This window comes from Zosterops lateralis (genome assembly GCF_965231275.1).
Source record: "Zosterops lateralis genome assembly, chromosome: 25".
Taxonomy (NCBI): domain Eukaryota; kingdom Metazoa; phylum Chordata; class Aves; order Passeriformes; family Zosteropidae; genus Zosterops; species Zosterops lateralis.
Genome location: NC_139785.1, coordinates 7,107,588 through 7,134,158, shown reverse-complemented (window position 1 = coordinate 7,134,158; position 26,571 = coordinate 7,107,588). Strand labels below are relative to the sequence as shown.

General features: G+C 48.5%; 1 protein-coding gene across 1 annotated transcript; it reads right to left on the bottom strand.

Annotated features, from left to right (window-relative positions):
- Nucleotides 1–1,117: 1,117 nt before the first annotated feature.
- Nucleotides 1,118–22,503, bottom strand: TMEM45B (transmembrane protein 45B). Its single transcript, XM_083877944.1, has 12 exons — nucleotides 22,408–22,503; nucleotides 16,591–16,792; nucleotides 15,874–16,086; nucleotides 14,678–14,862; nucleotides 13,566–13,711; nucleotides 12,814–12,931; nucleotides 4,681–4,743; nucleotides 3,724–3,922; nucleotides 3,249–3,461; nucleotides 2,439–2,623; nucleotides 1,674–1,819; nucleotides 1,118–1,434 (listed from the first exon to the last, which is right to left on the bottom strand). The coding sequence occupies exons 2-12, from the start codon at nucleotides 16,772–16,774 to the stop codon at nucleotides 1,305–1,307; spliced, it is 1,782 nt and encodes a 593-aa protein (XP_083734070.1). The 5' UTR covers nucleotides 16,775–16,792; nucleotides 22,408–22,503; the 3' UTR covers nucleotides 1,118–1,304.
- Nucleotides 22,504–26,571: the final 4,068 nt, after the last annotated feature.

Below are 26,571 nucleotides of genomic sequence, written 5' to 3'. Positions count from 1 at the left end.
TTTCAGTTTACCTTTAAACATTTTAGGAAGTTTTAACTAGAAAGTTCTGTGCCCTTCTCATTGTAACTGGCTCAGTGACAGCACAGAAGCACTGATTGGGCTTGGAAAGTGTAACTCAAAGCCTATTGCTGATTTCATTGGGCCAAAAGCCAAATAGCCCACCTGAACTATGGATCACTAAAGAGAGAGAACAAAGAAGCTCGAGGCATTTTCAAGGTGTTGTAGCAGGTATGGGACCTCTCTCTATACTGTGTCCAGCTTTGCCCTTGTGTTGTATTATTTTCTTTCTTTATTAAGACCTTTTTGCTTTTTCAAGACACTTGCCATCTTGCTAATTGATTTCAGCCACTTCTCTGCAAGGGCTGGACCCTCAGGGGTGTTGGGAACTCCGACAGTGATGTAAAGGCTTCTGAGCAGAGGGATTTCCAATGGCCCAGTTTGTGCTCTGAATCACACTCTGGGTTTAGATGGTGCATTTATTCCTGTGCTGTCAGTTCATATTTTTCCAAGACACTCGGTGTTTAAGGATGTTCAACTGTTCTTTACTTTTACAGACCATATATACTATACATAAGATAGACATGGGTCTCTCTTTCAGCTGAGCCCTCTGCCCAGCAAACATCCCATCTTCCAGGAGCACCATACCCCTGGCTCATGTGCCTAACTTAGTTTCTGATGATAACAAGCAGGAGAGGAGTTACCCTCCATCCTTTCCCTCCGCTGGCCACCCATCCTTCCCTGGGCAGATTTGTCCACATTAAACCATACACAGTCCTACCCCTTAGATATTTCATCCACCGTCCAAACCCTCTTGAAGCCAACATTGCTGCAGCCTGCAGCACGGTGTTCAAGAGATCCATGGAGGAGATGTGTTAAAGCACTTTATTGGTGATCACAGATACTTTGTACATTCAGCTTTGTACAAAACCCTCTCCATTAACACCAGAGTGAGTGACAGCCACCAGGAGCTTTGAATGCTGGCTTGGCTCCCTTCTGAGGAGGTAGAAGGGAAAATGTTAAAAAAATAAAATCTGACTGGATTTGCCACAGCAGTTGGACTCCAACAGCAAACCAGTCCTGCAGTCTGCAGCCTGAGCTGCAGCTCAGATAATTAGAACTCGTGGCTACCAAAGGGATGCACAAGAAAAGTCTTCACATCCCCTGCCGTGCTCCACCTCAGGGTCCTGCCTCCTACTTCTGATGCTCCACTGTAAAGTGCCGCTGTAGTTTATCAAGACTAATTAAAAACCTCATCTCAAGAGTTCTAAACCATCAGGGAAGAGATTTCCATGCCTGCCACAGCCTCATTTGTCATCCGAGCTGCTCTCTGGCAACAAGGCACCGCCAGAGCTCTTCTTCCCTCTGTGGAGGCACAAGCCACAGTCCAACTCCACGTCGATGTCCCCAAATTTCAGCTGGCAGGACTCATTGCAGCTGCAGGAGAGACAGGGACAATGGTCAAGGGCTTGTGGGTAGTGAGAGCCACAGGCTCACCCCACCCCACAAGGCAGCACGGAGCCCACCCTTTCCAGCCAAGCCATGCTTGGATACGCACGGACACCCACACTCTCTATCCCAGGACACACTGGTGCATGGATTTCCCAGCCTGCTGTTGGGTCTGGGAATTGCTATTGGCCCCCCCAGCCCATGCCCCGTGCCAGGACCCCTCATACCAGCGGGACAGGGCAGCATTGGAGGCCACGACAGCGAGAGCACCCAAGTAGTGCCAGCAGAAGCACATGGTGAGGAACAAGAGGTTGCTGGAGTCGCTCTGATCCCAGCCTGGTCCTCCCCATGGAGGGGACAGCACAAACCCAATCTGGTCAAAGATGAGAAATAAGTCAGGCTTTAGCACATTCTTCCCGTTTTCCTCCTGATTTTAGCCCACTTGCTGCCGCTGACTGTGGAGGCACCATAACCCCAAATAACACCTGGGGCACTGCCCTTGGCTTCCCCAGCCACTGACATAAGGGTGTCAGGAGGAGATGGATTCTCTGCAGATAATCCTTGGGGCTTGCAGTGCAAACCCAGCATCCTGGAAAAAGGTGACATTGCCAGTCTGTGCATTTCCCCCTAGGCCAAAAGCTGGGTGATTACATGAGAGATTTCCAGATGTTTCCAGTTACTTGGAACAAATAGAGGAAGAAAATGGACCTAATAAAATTAATAAAAATTCATGATTGTGGTTTCCTTCCCTTGTGGGCTCCAATTTCCATTTTCCACTCATTTCCAGGTCTGTCCTGGCTGCTACATTACACATGCACTTCTTCACGATGGCAGCTCTGGCACTGAGCCTCATTTCCTTTTCTTATTTACAAAGATGTTTGAACAGTGTACAAGTTTAACCCCAACAGATGTGCCTGAAGGGGCAGAGCAGCCCCACTCCACTCACTGTCCTGGGTGCAAAGATCTGAGGAGAACGCTGGATACAGACTGACCTGCCAAAGCCAAGAGCCCTGGAGAAGGAAGGAGCTGGTCCTGAAGGTCTCCAGGATGATGTGGTCTCGGAGAAACACCTCTAGGAGGGCACAGAGGGCTCCAGCAAAGATTGCCACAGCCAGCAGGGAGTGGAGGTGCTGGTCCAGTGCAGCACCACTGTAGTCACGGGAACAGAAGAGCAAACCTGCCAAGATCCACCCTGTGTCAGCAAAGGACACTCCGGGATTTGTTCTCTTAAAAAACCATCTGAAAACTCACTCTTATGCTCCAGGCCTTGCCATCATCTGCCTTGGGGGAAGAACCAGAGAGCCACCAACTGCTGTCCCCACCTTCCCTCTGCAATGACCAGGCAGCCCCAGCACTGGCTCTGCTCCTGAGGAACCCCTGTACCTGTGGGGGTCCCTGTGCCCCTGTACCTGGGGGGGTCCCTGTGCCCCAGCCAGGGCTGCAGGAGGAGCACAGAGATGGGCACCTTGAACTCAAAAGATGGTGGGGAGTTTTGTATCAGTCTGTCCCTCTGCATCCAATCAAGGCAGGGGGGTGACACCTATTTGTAACTCTAGAGTGAGAGAGCTGCTGGCCACCAGAAGCACAAATTCCTCAAGCATCCCCTGTGGCATCCAGCTATGGCTGTATCCATATGTAGGAGGAGCAGGAAGGGCCATTTGTCACACAGCCAGTGCCATTGTGCATCCACACCCCCTCCAGGTCTGCCTTTGTGGCCCTCAGACTGCCCAGGAGCTGTCACACCCATGGGCACTGCACCCTTATTCCATGTCCCCTCCTCCTCAGCACCAGGCACAATTCACCTTCCACAAGCAGAGCCAGAGACAGTGAGAGCCGGTCCAGGCCAGGGGGCAGCTTGAGCAGGGAGTGCGAGACCACGTCTGTGATGCCAGAGACGAGGAAGAAGAGGTAGATGGTGGAGTAGTGCCAGTGAGTGAGGTCAGTCCAGCTGTGTGTCTTGGGGCTGTACAGCTGCAGGTGGGGACCAGTGGGGACAAACTGCTCCACCAGTATCCCTGGGCAAAGAGAGGAAAGGTCACTTTTCCTTATACAAGGGGAAATGACAAGCATGAACGAATGTTCCTTTGCAGGTGTGAAGCTGTAGTGGTGTTTGCCCAGGAGAACAACAGCAAACTCCTCACCCCAGGGTGTGCCACAACCACGTCCCCAAGCCCTCCCATGCCAGATGTTTCCCACTACAAACAGGCCCAGTGTTGTGGGAGAGAGTTGCTGCTGTGAGAGTAGATACTGGGGCAGAGACTCATCACCCTCTCTTACCTATTAGAGCAAAGAGAGCTTTGACGGTGCCTTCGAAGACCTCTGTGCGCCCACGGCCCGGCTGAGTCTCATTGTCACCTTTCCTCCTGATGTACCTCAGGGGGTACCTCACTGACCACCACAGGCCACAGGCAACGAAGAAAGTGCCCCGGAGGGCACTGCCCAGGAAGGTTGTGGGCATTGGGCTCATTCTCTGGACCTGCAAGGACAAACAGTGCCTGAGGACCAGCCTAAAGCATCCCCAAGGGAGCTGTTGGGCTGTTCAGCATCCCCCGGGATCCACATCCTGGCAGAGCAGGTGCACATGGCTCAGCTCCAAACATGGAATACCAGAAATGGGATATCAGCACTGGGAAGCTGCCACTCTGCACCACTGTGTATATGTCTGTATATATGTCTTTGTGTGGCTGCATGTAAAATCATCATGCCAGAAAACAATACAGTAGTGCCCAGGAAAGCACAACAGCTATTGGAAGAGGAAGCACAACAAATTTTTTACAGATAAAGAGCAACATGACAATTATTTCCTTAGACAATAAACTTGCTCCAAACTAGGCAATTACCAGGGTGTGAATCTGGTGCTGGATTAGGAGCTCCTGCCAGCGAAGGCTTTTCTGGGCTGTGCAGGAGGTGGCAACCCAGGAAACCATTAACATTTGGAGAAAGAACCTCATGCATATTCCACACCACCTTTATGTGGCACGCAAGTGATGATTTGACACAAGAGATTTTCCTCTTCCTCGAGGAAGAGCTCGAGGACTAAAAGCATTAAAAAAGCCTTGACTAGGTCAGATCAATGCCAGAGTATCAACCAAGAAGGATGGAGAGGAGAAAAGTACAGCACATTTATATCTTGCAAAGTATTTCAGCTGATACCAAAATTCCTTAGAAAAATCCCAGTGTAGCAAGCACAGAAAAAAGTAAATAATGATCTAAGTGTTTCTAGCATTGTTTTACCTGAGGATGGCCTTGTTCCCTCCAGAAAGACCCCTCTCCTTGCTCTCTGTAAGCTTCTACCACCTAAGGAGGACTCACTTTTCTCCTCCTCACGGGCTTTCCACAGAGGAAGGCATTACTCATCCCAAAGCTTCCACATTGACCTGCCCTTACATCACAGATCACATCCTCACTGTGTTTATAAATACCAAAGCAAATCACAAAGGCTGGATGAACAACTCCAGCACGTTCTCCGAGTCCTCCCACGCTGGAAAGTAATTAGGCACTGCAAAACAAGGGTAGGATGTGGCGTGGCAAGTGCCCGAGGTGAGGGAGAGCTCTGCAAGACGTTCTGGGTCAGGTGCAGAGCTGCTGTGGGTCAGATTGGCTCAGCTCTGTGTGGCAAACACAGGACTGGAATGTGGAAACCACTGTCATTCTTTGCATCTCTGGGACACAGGAAATCTGGGAAAGCCTCAAATCTGTGCTAAAGTTTCCTTTCAGGATGGAAATTACTAAACAGCCTTTTAGGTAGCTGAGAAATGCCCCATCCAGGAGCTGGGGGTCAGGGATGACTCTCTGCCCTGTCTTGGTGTCTGCATTAGGGTGAGGTGGCTGATGCCCCTCATCTTTCTTGATTATACCCTGGGCACCCCAGCCAGGACACTTATCCTCCCTGCACGGACATCTACATCCGAAGTGACTAACAATAAAGCACATTCAAGCATAGTGCAACTGCATGATATATAACCAAATTTTACCATTGTCCTACTTGTGACTTTTACCATTGTCCTACTTGTGACTGCAAGGGCAACAGCCTGAAGTTGGAGTGCACCCTGACTGAGAGATACATCAGGAATGTTAATGTGACATGATGAAGTGGAGGAGAGAAGGAGAGCAGAGACATCCCAGAGCCCAGAAAGGACAAACGTGTCCCACCTGCAGCCCCAGAGGCTGCTCCAAGCCATGACAGCATCCAGGATTAACCTGGGAATCTGCCACCCCAAATCCACCTGCCATCTCCCCCTTTGCCTGAGTTCCCAGAAGATCCAACCTGCTGTTCCAGAGCTGTCCCTGGAATCTCCCACCCTGATCCCCCCTCTCCCCAGCTGAGCAGTCTCGTTCTTCCTGGCAGTGCCAGGGACCCTCCTGCTCCACAACCCTCTGCAGCCCGACCCAGCAAGGCTTTGCAGAGTTGTCGTGAGTCTTCTTTGCTTCCCAGTAACTGCAAACAGCCCCTCAACAGCCACCACAGAATGGTTTGGGCTGAAAGGGACCCTGGAGTCCACCTCATTCCAGCTCCCTGGCATGGGCAGGGACATGTTCCACTGGGCCAGCTTGGTCCAAGCCCCATCCAACCCAGAACACTTCCAAGAACCCAGCCATGTCCTGGGGCATCCCTCTTGTAGCAGAGGTATCCCAAACCACCATCAGATAAGCAGAAGTTTGCATGTAACTATCTCACTCAATCACAAAAAAACCTCCAATAAACCCAAAACCAAACCAAAACAACAAAAAAAAATCCCAGCTCCTTTTATAGAACAGCCACTATTCTGCAGCAAAAGCAGACGTTTCCAAGCAACAGTCCACTTGCACAGCTCACATATTTGAAACACAGAAAAACAACCCCCCACATCCACAGAGCCCCTCGACCAGCCCAACAAGCCCAACTCTGCCACCCCTGACTTTCCCCACTCACAGGCCATGCTCACATAAAAGCTCATTTAGTCCAAGTAAGTGGCATCCAGGAAAGAGCAGAGACACCAGGTTATTTATTCCTCCCGGGAGCTGGTCTGTCTGTCAGAGCACTTGAAATATGGCTGCAGACAGAAGTTATTACCTGAGCTGCCGTTCTCCCTCCACAGCTGTGTGGCTGTGACGCTCCTGCTTAATCACCATCTGGGAGCTGCCTGCTGTCCTTCCAGAGCCGTGCCTGCCTGCTCGAGCCTCCTCAGGCCTGGCTGGGGAAGGACAGCATTCCTGCCCAACTGCCATTGCAGCTCCAGGTCCATCACCGTCCATGATTTTGACCCCACCTGCTCCAGTGGAGGGGATTGCTGCTGTCTCTGGGTACACCAGCATTCCCTACAAGCACCTATCAGCATCCCAGGACAGCCAATTTATGTGCAGAGGGCAAGATCAACACACACCCACAGACATTTGGGAGGGTTTTCTCTTTGTGAATCCTTCTCCATCCTCGGCATGGGGCAGCCACAGCTTCTCTGGGCACCCTGTGCCAGGGCCTCCCCACACTCACAGGGAAGGATTTCCTCCTAAAAGCCATCTAACCCTGCCCTCTGGCAGTTGGAAGCCATTCCCCTTGTCCTGACACTCCACGAGTCCCTCTCCAGCTCTCTTGGGGTCCCTCTAGGCCCTGGAAGGGGCTCTAAGGGCTCCCCAGAGCCTTCTCCTCTTCAGGCTGAACAACTCCCATCCTCTGCTCTGATGCAGCTCCAAAACACAATAACCCTCCTAAAAAAGGGCTAAATATTTATGGCACTACCAGCACCACTTCCAGCAGCCTCACCCACAGCTGTCATCACGTTGAACCTTTGTCTGCCATGGATGTTCTCCCCATTCCCTTCTTTCCAAGTTCCAGCAGCCACATCCATCCCCTGGCACAGCAGCTCCATGCAATGTGTGCATGGAAGAGTTTACCTGTGACTCCTGCCTGTCCTTCTCCCTCTCCAGATGTTTCAGCAAGGAGGTTATTACTCAGAAGAGGCAGATAAAGGGAGAAGCCACCACAGGGAGGTGTCCCTCAGACAGGATGTTTGGAGCTGAACATCCTGTGGGTCAGTTCAAAGTACCCTGAGTCAACCACCTTTCACAACCTGGGCCACCTCCTGTCTGCTATTAAAAAAAGCAGCCAACAATTCTCCTGAAGTTTGCCACAAAAATCAGGATAAGCAGCCAATTCCTGTTCCCATGGCAACCATGTATTTTCCATGGTCAGGATGGGGTTGGGGATGGCTGGGGAAAGAGCCAAGAAGAGATAAGGCAGCAGGGAGGTCTGACAGGGCTCTGCTGGGTGTCTGTGAACTGGGTTGCCAGGGACACGATAACCCTTTTAGGGAGTCCAATCTTACAAAATTTGCCTGAGGACAGGAGATTTTGGGCCAGGAACTCACAGACCAGAGCAGAGCCTTTGTGAGCTTCACCTCCCAGCCCACAACAGCTGAGAAGTGCAGGGCCATTGCCCTCTCTCCCCCAAAAGACGGGCAGGCAGGACACAGCAGCCTGTTTCCACTCCTTTTTTCCTCTCTAATACACAACACTGCCCTTCACCAAGCAACAACAGACACAAGCCCCCTTGAAGCTTCTGCCCATCCCACTGATGGCTGCAGAGATGAGCAGTGCAAGTGCTTCAGGCAAATAAACACCTCAGGCCCCCTGATGTTCCCATATCCTACAGCATCAAGGTGATGGCGCAGAAACGTTCAGCATCACCCCAGAGAACTACCCAAGCCCCTGATCCTGGGGCAGCCACATTCCCACACCAGCAGTTCTCCCAGGAAATTGTGTATTGCCAAATCACAGAACCACCCCAAGGAAGCCTGAAGGAGCAGCCCTGCCCAGAGCCAGGCATGTGAGCCAGCACCCCACAGAAACCCAGGGCTGGAGCAGCACAGAAGCAAAGCAGACTCCCCAGGGTGATGGGCTGTGGTCTAGCACAGCCAGGAAAGCCACCAAGCCATAGCCAGGAGCCTTTATTCCCATTATCTTCGTATCAAGAGGGAGGGAGGGAGGGAGAGAGGGAGGAAAACAAGAGGCTGTGTTGTTCACCCATCACTGCTCACTTCCAACGGTGCCTGAGAAGCAGGATGAGTGGAACAGGGATGAGCACACCTGCAGAAGGGTCCTGGGAAGCCCACAGTAGCAAATTCCACAAATGCAGTTTCACCCAAGCTTAGGAACATGTTACAACATTAAATCCAAGCATAGGGAGAAATATACCCTCACAGAAGTTCTTCCTTACAGACTTTAAATCCAACATTAAATCCAAGCATAGGGAGAAATAGACCCTCATAGGAGCTCTTCCTTACAGACCTACACCTGAAAATAATTCAGGACAAAAACCATACCTTGTTTGCTGGGAAAAAAAAGCAGCACCACCATCTGCTGAAAGGAGGGAGACCTCTTTCAACTCAGTTTTCCTTTCTGCAACTGCCCACCTGCACAAACCACTACCCCACAGGGCAAGAAGAGTCAAGACCTTGGAGAAAGTGGGGAAAGTGAGGTGGGAGTGCAGCAGCTGGAGAGTGGCAGGAGGAAACAAGGGCCAGGTGGGAAATATCTACACAGAGGATCCATGTGCCTTTTTCCTTAAAGGGCCAGTAAAGAGTAAGGGCCAGAGAGAAAGTTTCTATGAAAAGGACAACTTAAGTTACAGACAGTGAAAGAAGGTTTCAGTGCCTTTGAGAAAAGGTGGTTTCTTTTAAACCATCTTCATGAGAAAAATGAGGATTTAACTCTGACAGGTGGTTGGGAGAAAAGATAGCAAATCCTCCAAAATCCCCAAGCAGGTCACTGACACTCCGTGCATGCCAAAATCACCGTGGGCACAAATAGATGTGATTCCATTTCAGTTCCTTAGGGAATAGACACCTTTGTACTCCTAGAAAAGACTGAGGGTGGCAGAGCAGTGTCTGACCCCCTCCAGCTCCTCAGGCTAAACCTGAATTGAATTTAATTTTTTCTTTTTCTCTCAGCTGTAACTGCAACATCTTCTCCCTGAAAGTTCATCAACAGCCTCAGTGCTAATGAAAAAATGTGATAATGTTTGTCTCCTTCCTGGGGGTGGTGGGAGGCACAATCTAATTAAAGGTTTGGAGTGTTGCAGATGGATGGTTGTTTGGGAACTGCAGAGTATTATTATGATGATGATGACGATGGTGATGAATGTTAACACCAGCTTTCATAAACAGGCAACAGGAGGTAAAGCAGGTGGTAAAAGCAGAGGCAGGGCTTGTTCTTCTGCTACACCTTCATTTCAGCCTCGTGTACAAGTGGCTGTGCGGGAGGCAGTGGGAGATCCTATCTCTGCCCCAGGAATGCGTGGCTCGTGGATGGGCTGTGCTGGCTCCTGATGAAGGGTTTGTCTTTCCAGGTGCAGGAAAAGCAGCTGCCGGGACCTTTGGCTGCTTTGGGGCTCCTTTGTAAGAGAAGGGCAGGATCAGCAGCTTCTTCCGGCCGTGGATGAGCAGGACACCTGAGTGACAAAATCAAACATCAGGCTACAGTTACACAAGAAAAAAACATCCCTGAGACACCACCTGGGGCATCCTGCTCCTTTTAAAATCAGTGTGGATATGGATAGAAACACAACCCCAGCCCACTCCAGCTGCCTGGCCAATGGGCCCAGTACAGAGACAATTCAATTCCATTTATAGAATCATAGAATGGCTTTGGTAGGAGAAAACCTCCAAGATCATCAAATGTTGGGAAAGATGGGACAGGAGGGGCTTACAGATATGATTGCCTGGTAAGAAATACTGGAGATGTAAAACCTGTGAGGGAAATAGAAATGAAGGGCAGCTCTGAGATGTGATCATGGCAGGCAGGAAGACGGGGATGAGCTGGAGATGGGTGGAAGGACAGAAAACAAAAGGAGCCAAGGGTGCAGCCCCTCTCCACCCTGCCAAGGCATCAGGGAAAAGGTGGATAAGAAAAGTCTCTTTAGAGTTTAGAATACAGGATGATGTGGTGATAGAGCAGTTCTCATGGGCTGCAGGCAAAGTCTGGAGGGTTTGTATCTCGTGCTGGTTGGTCACTGTAAATTAGAATATTCAACACAAAAGGAGATGGAATGGATTGGAACAAGGTCCTTGTTGTGTTAAAGCAAGTCTCCATCTAGGACTCTCCTAAAATATCCACCACTCAAGAAAAAAATGTGAGGATGGCGAATGGTTGCACCTCTACATAATAAACCATTTCCATACCACTGATCCAGACACCTTCATACCTTGTTTGGTTTACCTAAACTATTTACAAATGGATTTTAGTTGTAATGAAAGTCATTAATTCTCATGCAGAAATGAACCCAAAATGTATTTCCGTCCTTAATCACAGGCTGGATCTCTCCTCCTTTGCTGACCTTCATACCTTGGAAAAGAATGTGCTCCAGAGCTGGAAAACAAATTAGTGAGTGCTTTGCTGACAGTCCTGGGATGTTTGTGGGAGCAGGGAGTTAATGAGGCAAACAGAAACCATTCCAGACACCGGGTGCTGTGGCGGGAAAAGGGCTTTTTTTGCCACACAGTGACAGGGGCCAAAGAAGGGAGGGGAGAAAGGAGACAGCAACTTGATTATGAGCTGTGAAGAATTAAATAAACCCTATCCCTCTTCCAAAAGCAAGGAGTGCTTTTAAAAACGAAAGTCAGCTTTCACTTGTGTGCCCTGGAATGGAAAAAACCTCTGGCTTTCGGGGGTGGGAAGGAGGAAGATAACTGCATCCAGCTTGGATCCGTTCCGAGTCCAACTGCAGCTGCTGCCCTCCCCTGGCTGTTTAATGGGAACAGTGATGCTTGAGCTGTTTCCTAAAAGAAAATAATTCACAAAAGACCAGAAATAATTCAGAGCATCATACAAGGCTTTTTTGCTCTTCAGTGATCCCATCCCTGTCCTGCAGCACTCCTGTTAACTCAGTTTGTCCCCTTCCCATGGTGTGGAGCCTCTGCCATTAGTGCCAGAATGGGCTGTGTCTCCTCATAGGGGACAGAGGAATTTGTGATGTTTGGAAAAACTATTATGCCTTGGCAGAAAAGAAGATATCTACAAAATGGTCCTCATGTTCAGTGGTTACAACTCATGAGACTCAGCCATGACATTATGGGATGGATTTGCAGAGATGCAGCTCTGCTGTTTCACTGTCATCGTGCGCAGTCTGTTTGCCCCTCCCAGATCCAGCCCCACAAAATAAACCAGCCTAGAGTGGGTGTACAGGAAAACTGGCATTCAGGGAAAGCTGTTCTTTACAGCACTGTTAATAGGCAATAAAATCCAGTCTGTGACAGGCTCTTTGCACAAGGGAAAAAGGGTTAAAGGATGAGCTTTGCCTCCCCTTGGACCTGCCAGGAGCTGCTTTTCTGTGCAGTCATGGACATGAGCACAAAAATCTCCTGCCATCGCATCCCCCAGTGCACAGCAGGGAGATCTCAGTGCAGAGCATCCTTCCAGCCCTGGGGTTTGAGACATGAACAGTGGCAATTTACTGTATGCTGCTGGTTATTTCATTTATTTTTATATATATATATATGCATATATATATATTTTTTTTTAATCCCCATACTACTAGCATATTTTCCTCCTGTCTAGAAGGTGACATTTTCAGTCACTTTTTGCAAGAAATTAGCTAGTAAAGGCAGCCTAAAAACAAACCATGTGCCTGCTTCATCTTGCTTTCCAAGCTGAGGGGGTTTATTTTCAATAGAAAACTGGGACATTTCATGAATCCCTGCAGCATAGTTGGGCATCTTGCAGTCCTTCAGGTTTTGCAGGTCTGAGGGATGGATTTTTCTAAGCTATCAATACACACTCTATAATTTATCATCTTAAATTTAAGGATATCAGCTCAGTGAGAATTTTTATTTCACATTTATTTACTCTCTTAGCCTTTAAGTGAACATGAAAATGATTAACAAACCCCATCTTTAGTTCAGAGCTTCAGTAATAACATTTGTATTGTGTGCAATCAAGGTCTGGTGTTGCAAAAATTGCCATAATCTCACATTCAACACTGTCCTACTTGTCCTCCTTGGGGTGATGCCTTGCTGTAGAGGTGCACGACCTCAGCCTGGAGATTCCCCTGACTTCAGTCACGGCAGGTCAAAGCCTCCAGGCTCTTGGAAAAGTCAGCTGGCCAAAGGATGCCCTCCATCCCTATGGGAACACATGGGGGAGCCCACAGAATGAATAATCTTGTCATTTGAATTTCCATGCTTTGTTTTGTTGCTAAAAATCCCTTCAAGCTGTGGCTGTTTCTGAGTCTGAGATATTCAGGTAGGGATGGAGGGCAGCCACCTCTGTGTGCTCAGCCTTCCTCCCAGCAGCACCATGGGGGCACCTCTCACTCTTCTAAAAAAATATTCTATTAGATTTGTTTCTTCTGGAAAAGTTTCCATGTGTTTGGAGCAGGAGTTTTCACCCTCTTCACTCTTCATCGGAGCCGTTCAGGAAGGCAGCCTGGGAGCTGCTGCTGTCACCCTTCTGCTGCCGCACCCCCAGGCTGATGTAGGGCTCTCCACTGCCCCTCCAGAGCCTCTGGAGACAGCTGCAGCACAGATGCAATAAATCGTTATTAGAAAAATCCCCAACCCGATGACACTCACTCAGCAGAACCCTCATTCTAGAGGTCCTAAAATGCTATTGATGGGGAATTGGGTGGTTTTTGTTCTGTATAAAGTCTATTTGATGGCATGGACTGAACTGTCTGTTCTGTAGCTGACACAGCATCCCTTAAAATGGGATAATCTTCCCATCCCTTGGAAAAGCCAAATGGGGGGCAGGCAATGTTTTACCTCTAAGAATTCAGTGACCTTCAACCACTTTGAAATCCTTGCAAGGCAGGGGATGAAGTGTCAGGGGGTCCTGGTAATGCTTTGTGTCTCTATCAAATTAAAGTTTGACTTCAGCACCCAGTGCAGAGGAAGATAATCAGTGTGACTTCCAGGAGCCAGGACTCTCTAGGACTCAGTTTTTGACTTCTCCTCATCTCTCTCTGACACTGTTCTGCATTCTGTGCACTCAACTTCCCTAAAACCTGCAGCAGCTTTGGACTGCTTTGATTGGTGCTGCAGGAAGGGCTGAGTTACATCTGTGTCACTGCAGACACCCCACCCTGCCTGCCCACCCCAGACCTGCTCCAGCCCTGTCCCCACCCTGTCCCAGCTCTGTCCCAGCCATACCAGTAGGCCAGGGTGTAGTTCACAGCCACGATGGCCACAGCAGCTGCCCAGTGCCAGAAAAAGCACATTGTGAGGAACATGATGTTGTTGTGGTCACTCTCATCCCACGCTGGACCTCCCCATGGCTGGAACAGCACAACACCGATCTGGGTGGAATAAGAAGTTGGTGGAACAATTATGTTGGGAAAAGAATTATAGAATCCCAGAATGGTTTGGGATGGAAGGGACTTTAAACAACCTGTGCCAGAGCCTCATCACCCTCACAGAGAGTTCCCTCTATTCACCGCCTCCTCGGTGGTGACTGAGGAACTGGAGCCCTGACCAGGATGGAGGTTTTTGCTGAGAGAGTGAAGTCCTTCTTTGCAATGAGAGGCCACACAAATCCAATCTGTGCCCAAGATATCTTTTTCTGTTCAATATCCAGACACAATTGTCCCTCAGCATTCCAACTCCAAGCCATCCTTTAAAAACCCTAGATTTAGTATTTTATAAACTCAGCCTAGTTTTGACCTCTGAATAAAGGCTGGTTTGAGCTGGTGCAGCCTGGAACAAGAGAAGGGAAAGTTGTTTGGTTTTGAGGTGGTTATTTTGGTTGGTTTTTTGTTTCTTTTTGGTTGGTTGGTTTGGTTTTGATTCTTTGGTCTTTTGTTTTGTTTTGGTTTTTTTTTTTTTGAAAGCTGAGTTTTGAGAGCAATTATCTCCAACTGATTTCTTCTCTTTTCCAACTCCTACCAAAGCAAGCAGCTGGCTGTATTTTAACACAGCTGTTTATTGCTGGTGGGGTTTGTATCTTTCCACTAAACCAGAGGGAGGGCTGCAGGGAGCATTAGACACATAAAGCAATTAGCACTTGGTCATTAGGTACTGCAAAATGTTGCTCACTTGCTTTCACTCTTCCCCCTGGAGAAGCAATAAACCAAAACAAACAGCTTTTGCAGCAGGAGCAGCCATCAGAGATGACCTGTGATAAGTAAATTTTCATTTTGGGTTATGAGCTATTTACAAAGCGAGCCTGGCAAAATAATCCTTGGGAGATGTGTGATTGATGAATGATGTACAACTTGTTCCCCTCTTTTCCCTTGGCCCCGTTGCTCTTGGAAGGCAGAACGGACCTGCCAGAACCACGTTCCCTGGACAATGGTCATGCTGGCCCGGAACATCTCCAGGACAATGTTGTCTCGCAGGAAAACCTCCAGCAGGATGCTGCCCGTCCCAGCGAAGATGGCGATGAGCAGCAGGGAGTGGATGTGCTGATCCAACATGGGCCGGTGGAGGACGTGGTAATAGAAGAGACAACCTGCCAAAACATGAGCTCTGCTTAGAGCAGCACTAACAACAGCCATGGCCACCCAGCTGAGTGAATCACCTGCCTGGATGGAAAATTGAGACAGACCATCATAGAAAGAAGGGACTCTACACAGCACCATCCCCCTCGGCCTCCTGGTATCCCAGACTGCTGGAGGCATGAGATGTCCAGCCTTGGGGCAGGAGGGTCTGAGCAATACAGTGATCAAGGACAGGGTGGTTTTCTTCCCACGTCTGTGCCATCACCTCTTCAGATGATCCTTCCCTTCTAGCCAGGCTTCTGCTGTGTCCTTTCTTGTTGCTAAACTTCACCATTTTTTGGGAGCTGTAAATGATTGATCTCCTGGTCTTACAGGCCGAATTGTGCATGTGGAGCTGCCCCTGCTGCTGCCTCAGAAACTGCTGGTTTTGGGAGAGGAAAAGTAACAGGAGCTGTGCCTTCATAAGGAGGGTTCTATATAAACTAGACCTTCTTTTCCCATGGCACAGTGTTGGAACTAGATGATCTTTAAGTTTCCTCCCAAGCCAAGTCTTTTTATGATTCTATGATCCAAGACAGGTCTGGAATCCCGCTGGTGACCTGTAAGGCAGTCTGAGGACAGAATGATATTCATGATGTGCTGAAGCCAAAATAAATCACTCCAAATTGCCACGTGCCACGCAAGCAGATGAGGTTAATGATGCCTGCAGTGCAGTTAATGGCTCTCAGGGGAAATGTCGGGTGGGAGAGCAGCCTGTGGATGGCAAAAGAATGCAGAGTCCACCAGCCATTTATCGTAACAAGGAACCTCGTTCTGCTGCTCTACACTGCAGGAGCCCCAGAAATCTCAAACCAGAACCTACCTGTGACTGCATTGCCATCTCATTCCATCCCACCCTGCCACAATATATCCCCTACAATGTGTCCTATCTCCAGAGCCATACCTCCATCAGGAAAATTTTAGTCCTTATCTGACTCAGTCCTCAGTATCCCTCCCCAAATTAAGCACCACCTTCTACCCACCTTCAACGAACACGGCCACAGCCAACATCAGGCGATCCAGACCCTGGGGCACCGCCTGGGAGATGTAGGTGAGAACATCCACCAGCCCAGAGAGGCCATAGAAGAGGTACATGGTGGTGTGCTGCCAGTTCATCAGCTTCACCCAGTCGTGCCTCTCCCCGCTGTACAGGTACAGGTGGGGACCATCAGGGACGAACTGCTCTGCCAGCATCCCTGCAGGACACCCAAGAACAGGGAGTTTCTGGGGGTTTGGAGACTGAGGGTTCTGCTCGAGACTACTCCTTGATGCTGGGGGCTCTGAAGCAGGAGCTGGTGAAGTTTGCATTAGGGAGAAAAGACTGGACAGAAAAATCAGGTCTGTGATTAAGGGCAGCTCAGCTTTGAGAAGGGGTATGAGACTTGCCTTTCCACATCAAACCATACCAGAGATCAAGTCAAGATAGACATCAAGGATGCATCCAGGCTTCCCAGGGGAAAGCTACAGTCACCATGCTTGGAAGTGTTCAAAGACATGCAGATGTGGTGCTCAGGTTCACAGTTTAATGGTGGACCTGGCAGTGGTTAGTGCTTGGACAATGATCTAAGAGGTCTTTTCTAGCCTTAGAGATTCTCTGATCCTTTCACATCTAGACCAGTTTCTCTGGAGTCAGGGCTCCTGTACAGTCACCACTACAGGCCAGGTGAATACTGGCATGGCAAGTGAAATATAACTCTTACCTATTAGAGAAAAGACGATTTTGATTCCCCCTTCAATGGCATCCACACGCCGGAAACAGTAAGTCCTGTGGGGTTTCTTATTTACTTTCTGGCTGAGGTACCTCAGTGGGTATTTCACAGACCACCAGAGCCCAAAGAGCAGGAAGAAGCTGCCTGGAAGTGCGTGACCCTTAAAATTCGCCATCCTGTCCCCCTCCTCTGACTACAAGGCAAAGAAAAACAATGTCATTATTCAATTTACATTATTCAATTTATTCAATTAAGGTTATTTGGCATAACACTGGAAAAAAATAAGATTTCCCTTTCAGAGAGGACTGGAGTAGGCTTGACCAAGCACATGGGAATAGGAAGGGGCACCAGGAACCCCTGGGACTTCTCTGAGGTCCTTGCCCCAAGATTAGGAAATGTCAAAAAAGGTATAGTTGTTTCAAAAAGGCCCCAGATCTGCTGCAATGTCTGACACATCCCAGCCTAAACCTTTAATCCCAAGGATCCCTGGGTCCCAGCTGCTGGACCCTCTGTGCTGGGGTGCACACACACAGTTTGCAGGATGCTGGGGGACCCATTTCCTGGGAGGATTGCAGCAATTAAACCCAGCCAGCTCCTGTTTGCTGTTTGCTTAATTAGGTTGAGAACTGATCAGCTCTTCCATGTGGGCTCAGCCATGTGTTTGAGGGCTGCCTCGGTGGGAGGTGGTGTCAGGCTGGGCAATTAGGAATGTTATAACTGATAATGGAGGATGTGCTGCTGGTGACCAGGACTTCCCTCTCTGTTTAGTATCTTCCCTGTGCCAGTCCACACTGGACACTGGGCAGAAATGGTCTCCCTTTTGGAGTGGATGCTGTGCCTCCACATAGCAGGAGTTGCATGGTTTGGAGCTGGATCTGACCCCCCCATCACAGACATCCTGATTGTCCCAAAACTGCCTTCCCCAGCAGCATCTTGGGCTTCAGTCCCCACTTGCTGAAAATATAAACCAAAAATGTTCTTATTCTGCTGTTGCACAAGAGATAATTTGCATGTGGGGTTAAACGTGAGTTGTTGCTGTCGGGCTTGGAGAAAGGGAGTTGTTCCTTTGGCTTTATTACTATCTGATTTCAGGTTGGTTTGTCCCAGGGACACCTTGTTTCACCCCTTGAAGTCCGTGGCTGGTGCAGATACCATCTCCCAGAGGAGTCTGTCCCTGAGGAGGAAAATCCAGTGGGCCAAAACTAATCTCCTAAATCCCTGCAGCCAACCTGCCTGATCCGAGCTGGTTTAACCAAACAGCTGATCCAACAGCTCGAGCTGGCAAACACTGGCTCCATGTGCAAACATCACCCCGGTAACAGGCAGCCACAGATGGCAGCACATGGGCCCAGGGTCCCTGAAGTGCCACCAGGCTGGTTTCCATCCTGTCTTCACCAAGCCTTTGGGGGGATTTAATCTGAGCTGTACAGGGAAAGGGCATGGTATGAGCTGGCAGCTTTGCAGGTCACTATCAGCACTGCAGGGTTCTGCCTTATTTCATTACTTAAAAGGGAAGATTTATTGACAATGGGTGCATTGGGTTATTAAACAGAAAATCAAAGCAAGATGCTGTTTACCAGCAGGGCTGGCACAGTCCAGTGGGTTTATACAATCACCTTTGTGTTCCTTTGAAAGGGGCAGTTGGGGAATGGGAGCATCCACCTGTTTCCCTGTGATTAAGGGAGCAGCATTCCCAAGCCATGGAGAGGGCTGAAAAATCAGTATTTTCTGGGTGGGTAGAGACTCTCATCATATACATGAAATGGGGATAAGAGCTTTAAACTGAAAGAGGGGAAATCTAAATTAGGTACAAGGAGGGATGGTAAAACATCAGGGTAATAACCAGAAGCAGAACCAAACCCATCCCAGAATACCACAACAAGAAGGATTGCAGGCATATCATGCTGTATTAAGGCTATAATTATAACATGACCGCAACAGTATACAGTCAAATATATAACTGATGTAGCTCTTGCAGTTACATATTAATGGCTGATATAAAGTGAGACCTGATGGTTTTCCACCTGAGATGGATGCAGTCAAACTGGGATGGCTTAAAGGATACAGTGATCAATCACAATCAAAAGTTCAGCTAAATAGGACACCTTACAGTGCTCATGTGATCTGGGCTGAGCTCAGGGGGTGATGGGGACTCTTTTGGGGTTGCTGGTCTCTGTTCCTGCCTGATGGCAGAGAGCCCATGGCTCAGCTGGGACATGTGACCAGCAAAACTATTTCTCCTGCTTCTCTTCCTCCTCTGAAAACATGCAATGGGTAAGCACAAGGGGAAAAGCCAACCACAGTTATGTTTGTGCCCTAAGGCAAACAGCTCTTTTTTATCCCTGTAGCTCCAAAGTGAGTTACAACCAGCAGGGAAAAGAATGAGCAGAAAGTCCAGTGCTGGTGTTGGTGGCCACAGCCACCATCCCAGGGCATCCCTGCTGAACTTTATCCCTCTTTCCTCATTACCCAGCCATGTTTGGCAACACCCCATGTTCCTGCTCGCCTGTCATTCGTGTTCTTTGGCCCCGTTTATTATGGCGCCCTGGGCTGTGTCTGCTTAATGATTTACTGTTTCATCTGCTCTTATCACCTCCCAGAGGAGCTTGTTTTTCCTTGGTTTATAGTTAATGCACCCTCACCTGGGGAGGCATCTGGATGATGGTAAGGGTAAGGAGCCTGAGAACCTGATTAGGCTTTCACCTCCTTCTCACACTACCCTGGGAGCCCCAAAATCTCTTTTTAGCCAAAACCTGGGCCATTCTACTATTCCAAATGTCTTGTTTGGTTTCCTTGTTTGTTTGTTTGTTTGGTGTTTTTGAGGGTTTTTTTTTTTTTATTTTTTTTTTTAAAGTCCATTGATAGCGTCTCAGTCAGGACATCACTTCCATTTTCCCCAGCTAGGAAATTACAGTGTGAAGTTCACCAGTGGGAAGAGCTGATAGCCATCGCCCTACAATTAACTTTGTCCTTCAACCTATGTGAATGAGGCAGTTCAGACACACCAGAGCTGGTTTGCTCACTGTAGGACCTGTGCTTGTCTCTCAGAGCATCTGTGGGTGACAGGGATGGTCCCCAGGGAAAGTCTGACTCAGGGAAGAGGAGAAATGTCCTGACTTGCAAAAACACCACCCAGGCTGAGCTCAGGCTGAGGAGGGGAATGCCACTGAGATGTGTATCTGGAGATAATGAGTATTTCCAGCCTTCCAGAGGGGCTCCTGTGTTGAATCTGCAGCTGCAGGAGCCCATCAAACCCCAGCCTACAGACTGACAGCAGCTGTGCTCAAAAAAACACCCTCAGTCATCCCTTTCCCTACCCCGCATGTCCCCCGTGTGTCTCCCTGAAAACAACATAACCCCCCAGCCCAAATCTGGCACCTGATGGGGGTGGCAGTGCCCAGACACAGGGGAGGACGGAGAGATGGCAGGAGAACCCAAAAGGCATCAGGAGAGGCATCGCTGGCAGTGATCAGCTCCCCTGGACCCTGGGCTGCCTCACTCATTACCAGCATTGTCTTATTTGTCTGCAGAGGCACTTATAATCATAGCAGCACTTCCATTAGCTCCCACAGGAGCTGGATCCCTAATGCATTAATGTCAAGCTAAAAACACATTCTGAACCATTTTGTCCCATTATCATCGGTTCTCTTTTCCCTCTGTCTGGGTCCACACCAGGGAGTGTTACCAGTGACACCAAGCAATCATCTTCCTCATACTGGTGAGCTCAGCTGCAGCCCCAAAAGCAGGAAAGCAACAATTCTGCCTCTAAAGAATCCTTAAGGGGTTTGGACTTAGGTTAAAAAAAAAAAAAAAAAAAGTCATCATTGGAAACTATTAGGCTCAATTGTCAGGAAATATGTGAAAGACCATCAGGTACTGCAGGAGCTGCAGCCAGAGAACACAAACTGAAATAATTCACCCTCCTGAAATAAGAAAAATTCAACATGGAAGTTCAAACAGGGATGAAAGCTTTAAATTCAGGATGCTGGACTAGAAGTCTATTTAATAGACACAATGGATCCATCTGGAAAGGGACACTGAAGGAGAGAGAGAAAAACTAGTGATGGGGAGGTTATACAGCTCTCTGCTTCTTCTTCCTTATGCTGCCTCTATTTGTCTCCTGTTTTATGAGCCCCTGGTTTGGATTCTCCATCCCTATCCTTGCTCTGAGCCCTGCCATCAGGGAAGCAGCAAGCAGCTACATCCCAGCAAAGAAAGCTGAGAAATAAAATAAATTAGCCAAAGGCTAATTACAGGGGGTCAGAACGGGCACGTTGTCATTCTTTCTCTTGTGACCTGCATTTGTTTATTTGTGGTTTTAAGACAGTCAGGTCTGACTTTAAAAATTATCTGTTTGGGGAAATGCACTTTACCATCTCAAAAGCCATTTTTCTTTGCCTCTATGTAATGGTAAAGAGATTAAAGTGCTTTCTAAAGGGGTGAGTGCTATCACCTGAACTGCCTCCCTTGCTCCATGGTATGTTATGGGGCAGCCCTGACTCCAATAACCTCTCACAGGTACCAGCCCAAAATAAATTCAAACCCAGCATTATCACCACCAAAATGCCACAAAAATCAGTATTTATAGGATCCTATAATCACAGAACAGTTTGGGTTGAAGGGAATTACAAGACAGGTTCCATCCCCTGCCATGGACAGGGACACCTTCTGCTGGACCAGGTTGCTCCAAGTCCCTTCCAGCCTGGCCTTGAACTCTTCCAGGAGTGGGAAAGCCACAGCCTTGCTGGACTCCACAGCTTCTCTGGGCATTTTCCAGAGAGGAGATGAATGCTTGTCCTCAAATTGTCCCAATTGCCCCAGAATGTGACACAGCTTAAGCACTGTGTGTCTTTAACATCCCTCAAGGTAAACTATCCAAGACTAAGGATGAAAATCATTTCCATTGCAATATATACCCAAAATATCCATAAAGCACATAACCCTAAGCCTGCTGAGTACCACGGCTTGTCCCTGGGTGTCCCAGAGCTGTGGTCCCCAACATCCCCTGCACAAGCACCTGGAGCCTTGGCCATTCCATCCTGCACTGCCAGGGTCAGGGCTGGTAGTTTTTAACGATAACCCAGCAGGAAGAATGGAAGAAAGCAGGAAAAAACCTTCCCCTGCAGCAAAGGTGGCCCTGCCCACAGCAAGGGAAGTGGCACAAGATGAACTTTAAAGCCCCTTCCAGCCCAAACCATTCTGGGACTCTACGAATCCAATCTGTGAGGTTTTGGGCACTAGAAGTGGCTTTTCCAGGCATTTCTGTGGTAGAGGAAGGTGGGGAGGGAGTTGTTGGTTCAGTGCACGCAGCAGCAGTTTTGGTTTGGCTGTGAGACAGAGGGTTTGCATTTAATTTGTCTGGGAGTGGAGCAGGGAGGCACCAAGGGCTCCTTGCAGGGTGACAAGGGGGTTTGGGGGCCTCCAGGCTCCCCTGCTCTCACCTCTGCCTGCTTTAGGGCCCCACATATCATGTTTATTTTTCAACTTCCTCCTCAGAAAAAGTTTCTGTGGGCTCGCTGGGCTGTCCCATTGCCTCCCAGCCCAGCAGGGACAGCAGCCGGTCACCAGAGAGCCCCTCCGTGGGGACCTCAGGGGAGGGGACACCTCGGTGGGCTGAGGACACTGAAATCTCCCTCAAATTTCCTTTCCTAAGGGAAGAGGTGGTTCACCCACCCTGACCCCTCTCTTCTCTCCCTGTGGAGTTTGGATGCCAAACTGAGGGGTCCATAAAGGGCGGGCAGGGGGTCTGTTCCCATCCCACGGTGACCTCGCCCCTCCCTGTGCCAGCTCCTGCCAGCAGAGCCTTACCTGTCCTGGAGATCCTGGTGCTGCACCTGCTCCCAGGTGATCTGTGCTCCTCCCCTGCCTGTGCTGCCCGCCTCACCTGCCTCCTCCCTGCCTCCCAAACCCCAGCTGGGAGGGAAAGGTGACCCCGGGCACAGAAATCCCCCACGCCTGGGCACAGCAGGGGGGTTAATTGGCAGTTTTCTCCCACAAAAGTAATCCATGATTTGCTGAATTCTGGCTGTTTCAAGGCCTTTCCCCTCCAGATCTTGATTTTCTCAGATTTTGTACAATGATTCAATTTCCTTCCATCAGAGCTCCCCATCACCCAGGTCATGCAGGGTGGGATAAAGAGAGCTGTGTGAGCTCCCCTTGATGAGCCATTACCCCCAGTCCCAGGTGCCTGCACCCCTCATCCCCAAAACTGCATTAATTATTGACTGGATTAACTCCTTCAAAGGACTTCATTTTCCATGTTTCCCAGGTCTGATGGATGCTTCTCCCAGGCTCCCCACTCATAACCCATATTTCAACTCCAAATGCAATTTTCTGACCAGGCCTCCTATAAAACCGAGTTTATCCTTAACAATACTTTCCACTTTCATCTCCAGCCCCGCAAGTGCTTTACAAATGTTAAATAATTAACCCTCACGACACCCTTGGGAGGGAGGGAAGTGTTATTATGACTATTTGTAAAGGAGACTCTGACAGGGCCTTCTGTGCTCCAGCCCTGGGTTTTACTCACTTTTAGGGAGCAGCACTGAGAGCAACTACACCTGCCACAGGGAATTTACAGTATGAAAGCTTGATTTTAATGTTTTAAATATATCCGCCCTGATTTATAAATGACTTGAGGTTTAGAAGAGCTGTCTGCCAACCCTGTCTTTTTCTTTTGTTATTATATTACTATTTCTATTTATTGACGTCAAATCTATTCCCTCTCCTGGTCCCACAATGTTGTTTAAACAGATGAATTCTTAAATAATAAATAATTATCAATTAATCCATCCATCCTCACCTCCCAGAGAGGTAAGTGCTGCTGGAATGGAGGAAGCATCCCACAGTCATCCTCTTCTTTATCAGTGGTGGGGTTGGATGCACAAACCCTCTGTGTTTTTCAGGTGGGATAAATCAAATTTTCCAGAGGCAAAAGCCAAGCTGCAGGGATTTCTTGTCTCTTCATTAAATTGTTTCACAAATGTCCCAGGAGCCTGATGATGTTTTGTGTCCCATGGAATAAATCAGAATTAATCAAAGGGTTTATACTCACTGTGCTCCAGGCACATAGAGGGATTTACCCCAAAAAAACTACCCCCAAAACTGAGGCTGAGGAATAAATGGAAGGAAAACAACTGTTGAGATGGAGGGCCTAGGAAAAATTCAGAATTATTTAGCTTGAGAGTTGCTACAAGTTCATTAAAAAAAAAAAAAACAAACCCAAGGGATATCCAAAAATGAAAATGAGACCCAAAAAAATGCAATGGAAAAGTCTTGGTCATGAGTGATGAGGTTGCTGTAGCTGTTACATAAGAAAGGCTGAATTTGGCTAAAAACTAAACCTCTAGTTAAACCCGACTCTGAAATGGGAGCTCGTTCCCACCCAAAGCTCTGCCGAGTTATGTTGGTGTTTCTTGGCTACCAGGAAATTTGCACCTTCAAATATTTGCAGAACAAAATCACAGGGTGTGTAGGGGGGTGGATCTTACTCTAAGGAAACAACCTCCGTGTGTGTATTTATTGTAGTAAAGACCATCCCTGATCTGGGGTTATGCAGAATGTCTCATTTCCAAGTGGTCCTGAACAATAATTTCCTGATAAGACACGTCAAAACCTGACATCATCTCCAACTTACAGCCACAACTTCCACTCCTAAAACCTTCCCAGTTCCTTAGACAGCCTTGAAACATCTATGTAAAGGCTGTAAATTCTTCAAACCTGTGTCCATTTAACATCCACAGGCACTGGGCTACCACTGCAGGTGGGAATCCTGGTCAGGACAGCACATCCAGCCTAAAAACCAGTCCTGATCAGCAACTTGTCTAAACCTTATTGCCTTTCCATGAAATCAGTTGTGAAAAAAAATTCAGAATTCCTATTCTGGGAATTTTTGAGGCCTCAAAAAAGCTCTTTTTTGTCCTACTCATCTCCAATTTTCCACCTCCTGATGTCTATTTTCTCCCTGCTAATCTCACACAGAGCTGCAGCTCCTAAACATACCCACAGGAGATCTGGCAGCAAAAAACACCCTGGCAGTCTCTTCACATCAACAGGCAAAGATAGGAATGACCAAGAGAAGAGGATTTTGCTTCTCTGGGAATCATGTCAGTATTCTGTCTGATTAAACAATACCTGCAGTCTCCATGGATGCAGCCTGGGATGAGGATGGAGTGTGCTGTGGGAGTGATGCTCAGAGAGAGCTCAGAACAAACAGCTCAGAGAAATGGGGGAAACGATGGAGTGTCAGTGCCAGGAAATTAGTTCCCTCATTTTCCTGTGCTGGCAGAGGGGATGGGTGAAGGAGTCATTTCCCACGTGGCCACAGATCCGGAGAGAGGAGTTCACAGGCTGCCTGCAGTTTTAGGAGGCAGGAAAGGAAGCTGGCACACTGGCCAGACACAGATATTTGTCTGGTCCCTTTGCTGGAATATCGATGTATTTTCCAATCAAAATGATGATGTCTCATTTTTCTCATCCTCCTCCTGCACCCACAAAACCTGTTTAATGCAGGCAAAAGGTTTTGTGCTTGGATGGTCCCATTTCTGAGTGAGCCACCTCCTGGTGGCACCTCCCTAAGCCTTCCTGGTACCCAGGGGATGATCCCTGACAGCATCCTCCCGTCTCAGGGCTGTTTGTCACCTGTCACTGAGTTCCCAGCGATGCTGAAGTACCTTGGGACAGGGGAAGGGGCAGAGGCTGCAGCTGCCCCACAGTGCCATCACCTAAATTTGTTCCTCTCCGTGGGCCACTTCAGTCCCCACATACAGGAAAATGGGGAGTGCAAAGTGCCCTGGGGAGACGACAGGAGACCCACCAGGCTCTGCCCAAAATGTGACCCAATTTTTGCAAAATGGGCTGTTCTGGTTGAGGAACAAATTTTGAGGAACGAATTTGCCAGATGGCAAAAGGAGGAGATGAATAAATCCAGCATGGCACACCTGCAGCTGTGCAGAGCAAACAGCATCCAAACAGCATCCCTGCACAGCCAGGAGGAAAAGGGACTGCTCTGGGGCAGAACTGGGCAAGGAAAGGTGACATAAGCAAAAACAACCCCCAGGAGTGTTTCTGTTACACCCCCTGTGAAAAGATTTGAGACCTCAGCTGGGTAAGAACAGGTGAGAATTAAATAAAGGCAGGGAGGGCTCAGCCCTGAGATGATTCAGCTGCATCAGGCCCAGCTGGAGGCCAGAAGTGCAGCATGATTGGACATGGCAAAAGCGTTAATAAGGGACAGAAAAGGAAATTTTGGTAGCCAGACAAAAGAAGAGGAAGAGAAAGAGAAGGCAGAACATGAGAAGACAGTGACAGGCAAAGGAGAGGAAGGTTCAGGGAGGGGTGGTGAAGGTTAAAGATGAAAACAACTGCACCTAAAAGGAAGCACAAAGTGGCCAAACTCTGGGAAATTTAAACAGGATAAAAAAAAAAAAAAAAAAAAAAAAAAGAAAAAAAAAAAAAGAAAGAACTCACAGCTGATGAGCAGTTAAAAAAAAAAAAAGTAGTAAGGCAAGGAAATGCTTCCCTAAAACACCTCACACGGAGAGTGACTCATCTGGGAGAAGTGCAGGGGAGCCGGGCAGTCCTCAGGGCCATCAACATTGTCCCTGGGAGACAGAGAAAATTAAATCTCCACGTCCTGGGAGGTTTGACTTGGGGATTCCCCTCCATCCAGCTCATTCAGCAATGATGGAGCAAGGGCGCCTCTCAGTGGCAGAGGGAGGAATAGCACCTCCCCAGCCCTGCTACCCCTGCTCAGATCAATTAATAAAGGAAGAGGAATTTGGGGGGAGGAATTCATCCATCCTCAACACCTGGAGCTGGAAGAAATGTCTCTGAGTGACAGTGAGATTATCAGGGACACGAAGCTGTGAGAGACCAGAGGGTTCAGATGTGGTGGGCAGTTTCATCTGAAAAGAGAGAAAACCAGTTCATCACCTTGACATGTTAACACTGAGCCCTTTGCTTTTGAAATTA

Excerpts from the sequence above, each read along its gene's own strand:
- TMEM45B (XM_083877944.1), bottom strand. The coding sequence starts at position 16,774 with ATGGCGAATTTTAAGGGTCACGCACTTCCAGGCAGCTTCTTCCTGCTC. Across the intron at positions 3,923-4,680 it reads GGGAACAAGGCCATCCTCAG|GTCCAGAGAATGAGCCCAAT; the intron begins GTAAAACAATGC and ends TTGTCCTTGCAG. Across the intron at positions 2,624-3,248 it reads TCTGGCTCTGCTTGTGGAAG|GTTTGCTCTTCTGTTCCCGT; the intron begins GTGAATTGTGCC and ends GGATCTTGGCAG.